The sequence below is a fragment of the Neopelma chrysocephalum genome, unplaced genomic scaffold (genome assembly GCF_003984885.1).
Source record: "Neopelma chrysocephalum unplaced genomic scaffold, ASM398488v2 Primary Assembly neopelma1_26, whole genome shotgun sequence".
NCBI lineage: Eukaryota > Metazoa > Chordata > Aves > Passeriformes > Pipridae > Neopelma > Neopelma chrysocephalum.
Window position 1 is genome coordinate 24,717,528 of NW_020897695.1, and position 15,975 is coordinate 24,733,502.

The window sequence follows — 15,975 nt, forward strand, 5'->3', positions numbered from 1 at the left end:
CAGTTCAGCAAGGACAAATATTTTCTTGGTTAGCTCTTAAGCATGTATTTATCTCTTGCTGACTTCAGTAAACCCCTATTGTGTATTCAGATGCTTTCACAGACCAGAATATTCTATCCTTTGTATTTATACCAAACTTATTTATGCTTCTGTAGACATGTGGAATGTGTAAAGCAGTGTTAATGAGAAATGTGGAAGCCCCCCATGCTGCCACTGTATGGGACTTTAAGTTTGTAAAATACATATACTCTGAAACAGCAAAATAAAGTAGTACAGAGGACTTGGTCCCTAGTGTTCCTAGATACAAAAGACAGAGCAAATCATAGTCCAAAATCTTCATTCAAATGGCACTGAGAATTTGATGTGCAGTCTTCACAATACTGTGATTTACTAGAGCCATTTACATCATTACTTCAATGATCAAAGAACAAAGAAGAAACTGAAAGCATTTGTTTAATGCACATTTCCATAGACACTTAAATTTCGAGGGGCAGGGCAAATGACACTGTTTATGTTCCAAATGGCATCTCAGAGATTGGTTTGTTGTGATGTTTAACACATATAGCTAGGCACTTGCATTTTCTGGGTAATCAAGGTAATATATTATTGAACTCTCAATACCCTGTTCAGTCAGTCATGCTCTGTCTATGAAACACAAAAATGACCAAAATGTTGCACTATTTTTTTTTTCTAGCAGATGGCCATGTTATAAACATAGGACACGTTCCAAATGTGTAAAGGTGCCTAGGTATGCACATTTGCTTTATTGTGCACTGGAAGGCTGACTGAAGCCAGCTAGCATCACCAGCACTGCACTGCACAGTTGTCAGCTGAATTCTAAAAGGACATTAGTGTATTTGGTGTGTAATCACTTGTATAAGTGATAGTTTAACAAAAGTCTCTGCGAAGAGATTCCCAATATGAACCCTTTCTTTCAAGGGCTTTCTGGCAGAAGACTTACCACTGAATTGCACAGAAGATACTGTACAAGGATATTCACATACTAATCATCCTTTAGGTATTCCTAAGGACACCAAGTAGATGGTTGTTAGACTTGAGTATGGCAGATATGATCAGCATTTGAGCTACCATTCCCAACAGCCAAAACACGCTTTTTGGAGAGATACTCTACTTACAAATTTTCCTAATGTAGTTATAATTCCTCTAGAAGTTCTCTATATTTTACTCAGTCTCTCTATCAAAGTTTTGATACAACAAATTTAGCAACTTTCTTGAAACTTCTTCCAGTTTTGCATTTTGTTTCTTTTTTTTTCTTTTTTTTTTTTTTAAGACAAGGGGATAATAGGGGATTAGACAGAAGTTTACAGGTGGACAATATCTTAAGAAGTCATTAGCTCTTTTTTTGCTCAAACTTTTCAGTGTGGACATTGTATTAATTAGGTCAACAACTTTGGTTTTAGGTTGCCACTAGATTGGCTTGGAAAGATGCTTTTAAATAAATTTAGAGAGCAACAAAAGCTGCCTGACAGCCTTCATTATGGAAATGCCATAGTATAGACACAAGAGTGGTAAAGAATAGGTAGAACATCTTACTAGCAAAAGATTCAAGAAGGCACGATTCTGAAAGGTGAGCACATGGGAATGACTATATCCTCCTACGAGGAGAATAATTTAGACTGTCCTCCATACAAACTTCTTATAATAGATGTGCTTTTGAGAACAATCTGCAACTTGAAAATTTGGAATGAATACAGTCTGACTCAGCAGTGTGGCCCTGCCACCAACATGACTTTTCTTTAACCACATGTTTTCATTCAGTTTCCTGACTTTATCTTCAAATAAGGTAGAACATTTTTAGCTCTTACCATCAACAAGTCTCTTTCAGTTTATAAATCCTACTGGCAGATAATGTATCAACAGCATACACCTTTTATATATTGGAAATTCAGAAAAATTTTCGAACTGTTTTCAAGTTAAATGGAAATTTCAGCACAGGTCACTGGAAAAAATGGAGTAGAGTATCTACTTCTGAGCTCCCCAGTACAAGAAAAAACAGTGACAAACTGGAGTGAGTTCAGCAAAGGTTCACCAAAACAAGTACAGTTCTCAAGCACATGAGAACCTGAGGGAATTCAGTTCATTTAGCTGGAAGAAGAGATGCAGGGATCTAATTGCCATCTTCAGCCACTTAAGTAGTAGCTGGAGAGAAGACAGAGCCAGACTCATCCCAAATATTACCCAGAAAAAAGGCAATTAATATAGGCTGTACCGAAGGAAATTCCTATTTGACACAAAGAACAGAAGTTTACTGTGAGGATTATCATGTGCTGGAGCAGGCTGCCCAGAGAGGCTGCCAAATCTCCAGCCTGGTAAACACTTAGAACTCATTCAAAAGTGGATTTAACTGCAAATCTGGCCCTGCTTTGAGCAAGGAGGTTGACCACATGACCTCCAAAGGCCCCTTCCAAACTCAGTTACTATGCAATGCTATGAAAATTGGTGGAACACACACAGCTACTGTTCTTCATGGCTGGCCAAGAACATAACCACACAAAGGATATTGCATACACACAAACTGGGTACCCTGGTACTTCTCAGTAGATCATGTATAATTTTATATATAGTTTTGATTAGTTGGTTGGCGGGAGGTTTCTGGGGGTTTTTTTGTTCATTTGTTTGTTTTGGTTTGGTTTTTTTTAATCTAGTGGTTGCAAGACATATAGATTTCTGCACTGGAACTGAGGATTTTCCATTCTACTATTATATATACACAGTATCAAAAAGACAAAGGAGTTCTCTCACTTTCATCTCACAAATCATGTCTCCTTTTTATTATTGCTTTTACAGCAGAACAACACTTTTGACACTGAACTACTCAGTGGAATATTTAAGTAATCTCACCCTCTGCTCTAAGTCTCTGATAAAGTCAAGAAACGCAGTATAATTTGCTAAAACAGACTTAAAAAAAAAAAATCAAACAAAAACCCCAACCTCAGTGTCTTTCACTCTGCTTTTGCTCTGCTTTTGCTCCAGGCCAGCATTACAGGAAAGCTGGACTGCAGCATTCCCATTCGAGCTCATTCTGTCAAAACATTTTACTTTCACAGTTCTTTTTGACCCTCACGATCATCTCTAATTCTGTTTACTGTTCATTTACTTCATAATTTTAGCAAAGATTGGTTGTTTGCTGAAACACACCTGGCAAATAAGGTTAAGAGCTGTGATTTTCTAATAGAGCACTCTGAAAGCATCCAGGCTATCTACAGGTCTGTGAATGTCTTTAGGTATGCAGAATACAAACAAGTGCAGATTAGAATCCTGGGAAAACACCCCAGTGTTTGAATGCCATGTAATATTCTGACAAGCATTTAACTGGTGCTCACCTGAGATTGTCAGAAATGTCAGCAGACTGTTACTCCCCTAACTATATTCAACCACAGTGCATAAAATGGCATGGGAAAGAAGATACTAATGACATTCAAAACACATTTATAGAAACCATAAATGAGGTAGCACTATGTCTGTATGTGCTTTGTATCTTCAGGCAGGCATGACCATGCCTCTTAGTAGTAGTATTTGTTCCATTACCATCTTAGAGTCATTTTGTCCTGAGATAGGTAATTTTTTTTTCTTCTTTTTGTTTTGTTCTTCTTACAGTTAAAATCACCAGACACTTGCTTTTCCACCCTTTTCTACTGCCCTTATGATACATTTTGTTTATCACACCTCAGTTGCCCATCAGGAAAGTATATCAGGGATTTTTACCAGAAAATAAAGCCACTTCTGTAAGATAAATTTTTAATATTCAGAATAGTGTGACCACTTTCTTGACACAGATGTAGAAAAAGTTTTTAGCAGCTGTAAAGACTAAAGCAATCTCTAGGAAACCAATAACAGAGAAAATCTTATACCGGTGCCCTATGTTCCTCCCTTCTCCAGATTACACATTTACGTAGGAAGAAAAAGAGAGGAGAACGATGTTAGAACACATAAGTAATTCTAATATCACTGCCAGCCCAAGCCACAGGCTGTCACACTGACAATGATGCATTAGCAGCTTCACAGCAACTGCAGAAACAATCCTGAAGATGTAGAGCAACACACTCTGTAACACAAACATCCGTATTCTCTCTCTGTGTTTGCTGGGCAGTAACACAAGCAATTTATTTCCAATGTTTGGATTTGTGTATTTCAACAACTTGTGCAATACAAAGTCTTAGGGACAGAACAGTCCCTGTCCAGATAGAGCTTCCACTAAATGGCCGTGTTTCTACCTGTTAAATCAGGTCTGCTAAGGTATATCCAAGGTGTTAAAACCTGATATGCCCAAGTTATGCATTCAGATCTCTAGTTAAATTCCTTGTTAGGAACTGTCAGCCATCAAGAGCAAAGACAACCGCTGGATTCTCCAAGTCATGGCAGCAGCGGCAGCTGCAGGTAGACATCAGTTTGAAAGGAGAAATCACCAGTGTGTGCCCAGATATGGATTCAGATGCCTAACTTGAGGCATTTCAAATTAGAACTTGATCAAATATATTCTTGCTTGCTATGTGCTAGAAAAGTAGAGAGTTTCTATGAGTAGCAGGAAAAGTTTTTACATGCTCTGCATTAACTATGAAGTTCTTTTCTTTTGTTACTACTTACAGATTAAGAGTCAGAGCTCTAGCACTCCATAAAGGTTGGTAAGCATACAGTCCCTTAAGTAAAAATACCCTCAGAATGAATAAGTCCAGAAAGTTGACAACTTACAACAACTATGAAAACTTTCTTGAGACAAAGTATATTTTTAGAAGGGTCAGATGCAAAAAAGTCCTAGGGAACTGCTAGGCACATGGATGGATTTATTGGGTCATAGGTGCTCTGTGGAAAACAAAAATTTTACATGACTGGAAAAAGAAGAGAATATCAGAACAGTGTAGTATGTTACCACAGACCTAACCAGAGTGATTTAATCAAATTAACTTTGTAGAGAAGGAAATTTCCCACAAATATAGACAGAACTTAATTTTGAATGGAAATAATAAATTAAAAAGAATTAAGTGCAACAATTTTAGACATATTATATCACTCAATTTACTTTTTTTCCTTCTGTAGCCTTCTTTTTCTTTGGTTTTTGTTCATGTGATGATGCCAAGATGACATCTTTTAATCAGGTCAGACAAGATCCAACAAATTTCTATCAAAACTCCTAGTAATACATAGATTATACACATCAAATTGTTTCACTTTTAAAAGTTTAGTTGAAGTATTATCAGAATATGATAGAAAGCATCCCAAGAGCAGCTCTACTTCTGAAACATGCTAGTTGCTAATAGTGATTCACCAATAAAGTCAAAAGTCAAGCACATGTAGTTACTATGTATTTCATCTATACAAAGCAAAAAAGCCATCATGAATCTATGCTATTTTCTCTGTGATATATTGCATAAGGTTAATTCCATGCTGGGGAAAAAAAAATCAAATCAGTCGCAGGAAAGACAAAAGCAGACAAAACCTGTTGGTTGACGGTGGAAAAATATAGTCTAGTAATTTATTTTAACATAGAAGGCAGATAATCTGCTTCACACAACAAAGCTGTGTTGATTAACAGTAAAGGAGGATGTTGTACTTCAAGACAAAAATACTGACTTTTCAAGCAGAAGAGTGACGGAAAACTTGTTTGTTTTCCTGTTACTCTTTGGTGATAGGACAGCAATGTAGGAAGTTTAAAATCACATCTGTTTATCCTAGATGAAGCAACAAAATATGAAAGTGATGTGACAGCTTTTGCCACTTTTCTTGCAGCTGTTGTCATGCAAGTTAGAATGAATTCAGGTTGCTGGATATGTGCCTATTTGATCCTGAGTTGAAGAAATTAAGTGATCAACCTTTTGAGTTGTTAAATCCATCTGCAGTTCACATTAATTATGCCATAGGTGTGTACTGTATCTAATTGCTCTAGATATTTCTGACGGTTGTAAAATTTTTTACATTTTAAACAGTATTTTCCAAAGGATGCTTCTGAGCTGTTTTTGCTTAGTGAGAGCCTTCACGCTTTCAACTGAGTTTTTCTGAAATTCCTAAGACTGACAATAGTGCTTTCCTCTTCCTCAACTATTGCTTTAACTTCTCTTTTCAAATAGACCACTGGTATTTTGGTTTGGCTATAATTATTTTTTGGATAAAAATAAAATTCTGTCTGCGTGGAATGTTTAGAGCATGATTCAACACAGTAAACCAGACAGAACACAGAGAGCCATACCTATAATCAGCATCCACTTCCCTCTGGCTGGATAACTACATAAGGATTCTGAAAAAACCTGGAATTCACCTGGATTTTCAGGATGGTCATAGTATTACTCAGAGACTTCAGATAAGAGAGCAGGGCTAGCCAAGCTACAGAAAGGATTTTCTGAGACTGCCTAGCATGGCTTTGTATGTACACGGTAAGGCAGGAAAGAGAAACGTCAGTCTTTTCAGAGAAACAGTTAGTTCCCAAAGGGCAAACAGATATGGTACTCACTTTAATGGACCTTTCATGACTGTCCATCATTGTGTGTTATTTGAGTCATAGATGCAGATAGCCTGTAGTTTACACTGCCACAAATAAAAGATAGCTAATATATTTGAAATCATAGTTGGTGAATAACTCACATTACTAGAAATTTTGCAGATGGTGATTAGCAACCTATTGGAAGTTAATTATCTATTATATTTGAAGTATACTGTAAAATCCAAGAGACATTTAGAAATAAACAGTAATAAGTTGTATCTGTAGTGTTTCCCAATTATTTTTGTAATTATTATGACCTCCTTTCCTGGACACAGCTCTACTGTTTCCTGATAATGCATTATTTACCTTTGCCTTATCTCTGGAGCTGGCAAAGTTACACAGTGAAGCAGGTTCCCTTAAGCTGGCAATGAGTAGCAGTGATGGTAGGCCCACTTTTGTAAGGACAAAAACCAACATATTCCGGGAAGTCTTTCCCCTCACAAAAACTTGATCACTTCTGAACACTGCTTGGCTATCTGTAGAAGTACCTTAGGAATTTTGCTTAATCAACTGTGCTGGGCTGTTTTCTCAGCTGGTGAAATAATGAGTCTTTTCAAAACCAGAGAGATGTCACCACAGAGTGAATTGCTGTAACAAATACAGTGAAGCAAGGTCAAGTAAAAAAACCACTCAGATATCACTGAGGTTGTGCCAAAACCTTAGAGGTGTCATACTGCGGGAGAATCACACTTCCTAAAGCAACTAAAGAAATGAAGCAGACAGTCCAGCTTAACCTGCTACCGCTGCTGTGCTTCTGGGAGCCAGCCATGCCAGCAGGAAAACTGAGGCAAAGATACTTTGATGTCAGTGCTGACAATGAAAGAACAAAGAATTAGGATGAAAATCAGATAAACTCTATTAAAAAATTAAATTAAATTAATTTTTATGCAAACAGTTTGAAAGCCATAAGAGGATTAATCTGATAGGTTATCAGGGAATCATTCATAGCAAAAGTTATTTAACTGGGTCTAAGCAGAGTTATAAAGTTCATGTAAGGGGCTCTGAGGTCAAAAGAACTGGCCTACAGTTTTTTTTCTTTAAATGATATCCATGTACAGTAATATATACAATACTTCACAAAGCTACAACATTTTGAAACTAAGAGAATGTCTACGTGTCTAAAGCATGGAGTATGAATCTTGAAAATATTTAATATATTAGAATTAGATCTGTTTTTCTAACTGTATCAGACCTGTTTTAAAAGTCCAAGACATTCATGTATGTGTTCAGACTTGTGTCTACTTACATTAATCAAAATTCTCAAATTTTCTCTCAGTGCAATATTTCGGTCACATCATTGTAAGTATTAACATCAATATAAATATCATGAAGACATAATTAAACTTTACATAAAAGAAACATGATGGCATTTTAAGAACTAGTAACTTTATAAGGGAATTATAACATGTATTTTATTTAAAAAGCATGATTACATAAATTTTTAACTATGATGATCAGAAAAAGTTTCATTTAATTAAAAAAATTCTGTATGCCTTTGGAAATCAGAATAATTATTTAGTGTGTTTAGAAGCTGAGTGTTTTTCAGTCAAATATACATGAATATTAATTAATAATAAAACATAGAATAGTTTGGGTTGGAAGGGACCTTAAAGATCATCTAGTTCCAACCCCCCTGCTATGGCCAAGGACATCTCTCATCAGGTTGCTCAGAGCACCATCCAACCTGACCTTGAACACTCCCAGGGTTGGGGTGTCCATGACTTCTCCGGGCAACCTTGTCCGGTGCCTCACCACCCTCACAGTAAAGATTTATTTCTAACATCTAACCTAAGCCAACTCTCTTTCAGTTTGAAGCCATTCTCCCTTGTCCTATCATTACAGTTCCTGACGAAGAGTCCCTCTCCAGCCTCATTGTAGGCCTCTTTCAGGTACTGGAAGGCTGCTATGAGGTCTCCACACAACCTTCTCTTCTCCAGGCTGAACATCCTCAACTTTCTCAGCCTGTCTTCATAGGAGAGGTGCTCTAGTCCCCTTACCAACTTTATGGTGTCCTCTGGACTTGTTCCAAGAGTTTCATGTCCTTTTTATGTTGAGCACACCAGAACTCTGAGCTGTACTCCAGGTGGGGTCTCACAAGAGCAGAATAGAGGGAGAGAATCACATCCCTTGACCTGCTGTCTACTGTCCTTCTGATGCAGCCCAGGATTCTATTGGCTTTCTGGGCTACAAGCACACACTGCTGGCTCATGCTGAGTTTTTCATCAACCATCACTCCCAAGTTCTTCTCCACAGGGCTACTCTCAATCACTTCTACATCCAATCTGTAGGCGTGTCTAGGATTGCCCCAACCCAGCTGTTGCTGGCTTTGTTGAACTTCATGAGGTTTGCATTGGTCCACCTCTCAAGCCTATCAAGGTTTCTGTGAATGGCATTCCTTCACTTCAGCATGTTGATCACACCACAGAGCTTGGTATCCTCAGGGAACTTGTTGAGAGTGCACTTGATATCACTGTCCATGTTGCTGACAAAGATCTTGAACAGTATTGGCCCCACCATCAATCCCTGAGGGACACCACTTGTCACTGGTCTCCATGTGCACAATGAGCCGTTGACTGCATAGACTAAGAGATAATAACAGACTAGTATATTCTCTACCAAAGTAAAAACTGTAACAAAACAAAAAGAAATGTTTTCCTTCAGTGGCCACTTAGCAGCGTTCTCACATTAAACTAACAATCAGATCAGATCACAAAATTGTGGTTGTTAGCTGATTCAATAATAGATTTAAAAATGGGAATACTTTATAATGTGTTCAGATTTAGACTGTACCTGGTACATGAATGAGTCATTTCACACTTTTATTCTCATTCTTGGCTAGGGTGATAGTGATAAAAGATTTTTCTGTCAGATCAAATATGGAAGAATGTAGGATATGTGTTTTCTAATTAAATAAATAATTTTATTTTTTTTAAAACTAGAGTGGGCTTATTTTTGTTTCAAATTCAACATATTCTTGGTCATCTGTTGCTCATAGCATTGATTTTCATTCCTCTTGGCATCATACCTGCCAAAGTCAGTTAATATTAGTGTCAGAGATGATGTATAAGGAATAAAAAATGTGTCTACATTTAAGCTACTGAGGCTCAGGAGGAAGGAATACAATATTAAATCAGAAGATACATGAATTCATCTAGAGAAATCCCATCTCGTCCCTGCTACTTGGCTAGCCTTCTCTTTCTATGTCTCTGAAGAGTTAATGAATGAATCAGAGTAGGAGGGAACAGCAGGTGTTTATTTAGAAGGTACATAACGCCATTATGTAGCTCGTGATCCAGCAACCACTATGTGAGTATACAAAGACTGGGGATGGCTGTGATGGACTGTGACAAACAGCACAGTGACATGCTGATTGATCTGCAAGCCCAGTGGAGAAGTCAGTCAATACCAGAAAAAATCATGAAGTGTTTATTTCTGCCAGTTTGGCTGACATGCCACTGATGCATGCTGGAGAGCTAATGTTGTTAGCCAAGCTGTACAGCAGCATCTGCCACTTCCACAGACTCATCAGTGACACCCATGGGTAAGATGGCATTTGTTTTATGTAGCTGATGACAAACTGATCAGTGGTTTCTCAGCAATCATCAGTAGTTTCTCAGGAATCTTGCAAAGACAAAGAAATGTGTGCTCACACACCAGTACGCTCTCGTTCTTACACATTAAATATGCATTGACCTGGTTTACTTTCAGATGTGATTGTCAAGCTTCCATTTCTCAATCACTGATTTATGCAGCAGAGTTCACACAACACAGTTTCTATATGTAATAGTTATAATCCCCTTTTCTCTCTGCTCGTCTGTGTGCACTAACCTATAGAACAATTTCCTGAAATTCAGCTATTTATTCGCTCAATATGAAATGAAACCTGATACATAATAACATAGGAAATGAAACTATACATAATGCTGTAGGAGTGAAAATAGCAGAAAACCAAGATGAAAAAAATCTAGCAGCGATAAGCAACACGCCTACCTTAATTAAACTCCTACAATAAATCCTTGCATTTTCCTCCTTATTGGAATTGATTAATTTAGGATCTAATCCTGATTTCAAGAAACCCGCCAGAGAAAATTCTAATTGACTGCCAAAACAGAATCTAGTCCACTGTTTTTCCACCTGTTTTTTCATAGTATCTAAACCTGAACTTAATCACATATACTAGAAGAACAAAAAGTGAGATCGCATGATTTTCACAGCAGATGAGAAAACTACATCTCTCAATAACAAGATGCTTTAGAGGAAGTGCATAAAAATCAATCTCGCAGCAGTCTTTCCAGGATAAAACAACAGGAGTTGTTTTATCCCAGATTCTAATTCCCCTGGAGACTGAACTCCCAACATTTCCATAAAAACTCACAGACTCATCAAGTTAAGACCAAAAACCTGATTTCCATAAAAACTCACAGTCATCAAGTTAAGAACAAAAACCTGATGGCAGGTATGAAATTCAAGATGACCTCTTTGTCCACGGTTACATTTTTCTCAGTCACTTGTCAGCTAAAACTCTCAAGCATGTAGCTTTGACAGCTTAAAAATCTGATATAAAGACATCACTTAAAAACCTGACCAATACTTTCAGAATTGGATATTATAAAGGTCAAATCCCTGAATTAAACTTACTTGAACAGAATCTCATAGGATAAAGGTGCAAAAATCTGCATCCCAAATTCTCTAACAGAGATAAAGGGCAATAAAGTTTTTCTTGGCCTGTTAAATGTGTTATGGTATATAACTTTCAAGGTAAGTCTCATTTGATGTGGAAAAGGTTGAACAAATAGAATGCATTTAAACAACAATTATGGACTTTCAAGACTCCTACTGAGGTCACAAAACATTCTTCAGTAGATCAAAAGGCTCCGTTCAGTAACTGGTTGAGGAGGAAAGGTGTGATTATAGATGCACCTGTTGGAAAACCACTATCACCACTTCATCGCATGCTGAGAGCCAAGATACTGCCATTGCACTGCTGGGCCTTCAGGAGTGTTTGAAGAGCTTTTAGAAATAAGAAATACCAGTATTGCCTCTGCTTTCACAATAGAACAGAACAGTTGTTAAATTACAAAAACGGATCACAGAATAAGCTAGAATTTGTGGAGCTTACCTTCCTACGATGAGATGGCACAATAAAATACGTTTCAATATTATGCTTCTTCAAGAAACTATTCCTTTCGTGACCATATCCTGGTTCTACCTCATAGTCCCCATTTAGGCACTCTAAGGTGGTCTTTGTAATGTGAACTTTCCTGGAGAAAAAAATCAGACGTTGTTTAAAGTAAAGATACAGTATGAGCAAGTTGCTAGTGAAATACGTTCCTATGTAGAAGTTCGTAAAGAGGTCAAGTTACATGCAAAACCACATTTGAGGTAAAAAAAAAAGTTTTGTCTTTTCAGCCAAATAGAACATAGAAAAATTTCTATTACATGTGTTTTCTAAACTTGGGCAAACTGAACAGAAAGATAACTATTGACTGTCCAAATATTTGCAGATTTTCTGATTTGTAGAAAGTCTGCACATCATCTTCTATATTGTGTGGTTTTCTTAAGTATTTACCTCACTGGCTGCTTGGAAAAACATCCTGCTATTTCCAACTTGTGAATTCACACTCCAAATCTCTCCTCTGTATAAAGGAGAAACTTCTTTTTCCATTTCACTTTACATCTCTGACTTGTATCATTTGCTCACTCTGTTTTGTAGGCAGCTTTCTAATTCACTCTGTTTTGGCAACACAGCCATCTTGGACACTATTTGTGAGTTTTCTTATCCTGAAAAAGTCTTCCCATTTTCTCCCAAAAGACTCCTTATATTTGAAATGTCTTCAGAGAAGATATCCAAAAAGATTTTACTGTTTTCCTCTAATGAACATGTGTTCAGATTTTTTTCACTGGAAAACCTTATGGTAATGAACAGGTAAAATACACTGCCAAAATTATCTAAATCAGATATAGGCAACAAACAGATATTCACTCATTGTTACCACAAAAATCAAGAGGTTCCATTGTCCTCCTGTTCAGCAAATCATGATCTCGTAAAAATGCAACAGAGAATGGTAGGTCCCAGTCCAAATATGAGCTACACACAGAGAAGACCACCCATGCACCTTTGTGAAGGTGCACTGTGTGCATTTAAATTGTGTTCAAGGCTGTACAAGTACTTAAAATTCCAGGACATGCCCCATGGGTTGGCTGCAAGTTTACATGCTACTGTATCACTTGCAAACACATCCTTAATATTTGAGTTTTCTTTTTTATAGCACACTACTAGTGTTGGAAATCTTGCCATGTAAAAGGAGTAAGGCACCTCCCTGGCCCTCTACAAGTGTAGAGGTGCAAGTGTAAAAATTTCCTGGAATAGCTTCAGGGTTTTACTTTTGTAATAGGAAATGATGCAAGTTTAGCATTCCTATATTGCATTGCATCTTTCCTACTCTTTATATTTGGCAGCTTCTAATAAGGATTTTGCTTGGAAATGTTTTGCTTCTAACCTAACCTATTACTTACGTAAATATCAAGATTGTTCGGAGAATTCCACAGGACAAATCACATAATACATTGATTGCTCTTGCCAAACACAATCCTTCTTATCAATAACAATTACATGCAAATGCCTCAAAGCAGGAAATAAATTCTTCACCCATACAGGTTTCTATTTCTTTTTCTGTGGTTCTTTTTCGAACTTACCCAGGCAGTCCTCCAGCTTCCATTACATTAGCTAAAGTCACATCATTTGACCAGACATCATATTGCCATTTTCGGAGACCCAGGACCCCACAAAGCACCCTTCCTGTATGCAATCCAACTCTCATGTTGAGATCAACCTCTGTGGCTTCTGCAACAGATCTGGAATGAAGAGCATCAGAATATTAAAGTTTAGACAATTACACTTCTCTCGATTTTCTTTTTCTCTCCTTCTCCCAAAGTTAGCATATATATGTATATAAATGACTAAATAGATAGGATCTTTTAAAACCACAAATGGTATGTTCAGGTACTGCACTCTTCCTTCACTAGTTTCAAAGCCATAGTTGTAATTACTTTCTTATATTTTAATATATTCTTATATTTTAATTACTGTTGAACCAAAATCTCACTATTTCTAAATTTCTTGACCATCTCTGTAAGAAAAGAGGTATGAAGAGAAGACAGCTAAGAAGGCCAATGTATAAGCAATTATTGCCAATCTACTATGTTCTAATTGGTTCAATTACCCTGTTACGGGAGTACAGGAGAAAGAAAATGATGAAAGTAGTAAGTTAGTGCAAGAACAGCAGATGAATAGTGATTATAAACACTAATATCTTTCCAAAGCTCCTGCAAGAGTGGCACAGAAAGCACTTGTAACTATGGTCTTGTACCCGTAAATTAAATCCAATGTTCAGAGATTTTCCTTGTCTAGAAAAGGAGGAATTAATCAGCAAAGTCATTATTAAAAGCATTTTTATTTTTTGCTGCCACAATAAGGAAGCATTCTTCATTACCATAAATGATTGGTATGCTATAACTTGCACCCTGGATGGACTTGTGAATGTTGAAAAGGTACCTTGAGGCTAATAGTCTTATACATTATATGCAGAGATAACACTGTAAATAGATCTTTTCAGCTCTTTCTGTTACAAAAACACCTGGCATTCCACAGTTCAGTTGCAGTCCAAAAAGAGATAATATCAGTGAATAAAGGAAACTGTCTAATCAGCGTAAGACTTCATTTTCAGTAGGTTTTCTTAATTTGAATTTTCCAATGCATTTAATAGAAGACGACCTTAAATTGAGACTCTAGCTATAACTTTCCCCTGATGTTCATTGACCAATTTTTTTTTTGAAGTATCATCCACCTATGCTGGATTTGGCAAAGATGTCTTTAGAAAGACTTTTCAACTATTTCAGGAGTTGTACTTGTTTAAATACAATTAACAGAAAGGTCATCATATGTCAAGACGTGGCATGTGCAGCACAAGATACCTGGCCTCAATTTAATTTGGAAAGTGCTGCATCTATGAGTGCTGAAGTATATACCATGTCAGCCATCACTAATGTGAGTAACATGGAGATCTCTTTTGTCCCCATAGGGAGTCTGGGCATAACACATTTTTCAGTCATATTTTATGCAACAGCCCAGAAAGGCTTATGCACAGCTTTCTGAAAGATTAAATATTTCCTTGTCCTATTTCTACTCACTGCAAGTCAGCTTCCCTTTATTCAATATCTGTTCCCAGTCAAGCCTCAAATATGACTCCAAGGAGTCTTAAAAGGATTCTAGTCTTACAGGGCTTTGTTGTGCACACTATCTGTTTGACACAGCATGGAGGAAATGAATGTATACCTTCACCTTTGTATCTTCACCTGTGCATATGTATTGTGTCATTAACAGATTGACCCTACACCAAGACCATACCCTGCAAGCCAAAGCCCTTCAGGACTACACCTTGCTTGTCTGTTCTCCTGCATAACTAAGTACCTATGAAATTATCTTAACTAATGAACCTGCAAATGTGTGAATTTCTCTGTTCACAAATGAGCGGGGTTTTTTTGTTGGTTCTGCCCATTTCTCCCCCATTTAAAAAAGTATATTAAACCTCAGACTAAACATAAGCAGAAAGACAGTGAAATTCAGACACTGATAAAGTCCACTCCAGACCTTTAACATTGCTTTGTCACAATTGGCTTGAGTGAGTGGTGGAAATTTAATCTGCCTTTAGAAATTTGAATAGAATAACAAAAAGTACATGACAAGAAATTAGAAGAGAAATACAACATAGCTGACCATATTCCTTGTTAAATAAGCTGAACTGTATAATGCATCAATGAACCATAAAGCAGAATCTGAAAACACTTCATGTTTTGAGCAAAAGATTTCCCGAAGTAGTCACTTAGTAAAAAAATCTAAATTGAGAATGCATTTCTACATCTTCCCCAGAAGCTACAATGTGTTTCAGGGATGCTTCCACCATTATTAAATTTGAGTAGGAAAAAAGCTCAAGAACAGTTCATTAAATTTTTTGAATTTATCTTGAAGACTTGTGTGACTTTTATGCAGATAAATTTCCATTAATATACCTCACTGAACTATCAAAAATGAGGAATATTAAGTAATATATAAAGAATAGACTTCACATATAAATTCAGAGCAGTACCATGATCATATTCCCAAACAACACCAACATTTCTGAAATAAAATCACAAAAATGTCCAATGAAGCATTTTACATTATAAATACATTTCTGAAAAAATACCAGCACTTCACAAACAAGCCATGAATAGGAAAAAGAAGTTTCTCAAATAAATTATTCATTATTACTTGTTTTCCCATAGATTCATATACAATATACTCAAAAGTTTTCCAAATGTCAACACAAAAGCAGGCCCAGAAACAAATGGAAATCAAAAAACAGTTTCTTTTTAAACCAGATGTGTGTAGAGTCTATGTGAGTGACTAATAAGACCACCATCTACCCTGACAGCTCAAGTAT

The 15,975-nt window shown here is 36.8% G+C and overlaps 1 protein-coding gene across 4 annotated transcripts in view; it reads right to left on the reverse strand.

Annotated features, from left to right (window-relative positions):
• Positions 1-15,975, reverse strand: part of ADCY1 (adenylate cyclase 1) — a 150,544-nt gene that overhangs the window by 33,961 nt on the left and 100,608 nt on the right. For all 4 annotated transcript variants that reach the window (XR_003533050.1, XM_027675962.1, XM_027675961.1 and 1 more), the window contains exons 6-7: positions 13,190-13,348; positions 11,613-11,754 (exon numbers count right to left, since the gene is read on the reverse strand). Coding sequence is in view for 3 of the 4 variants with exons in the window: in XM_027675962.1 (XP_027531763.1) it covers positions 11,613-11,754; positions 13,190-13,348 (301 nt within the window). In the remaining variant the exon portion in view is untranslated. The remainder of the gene's footprint in view (positions 1-11,612; positions 11,755-13,189; positions 13,349-15,975) is intronic.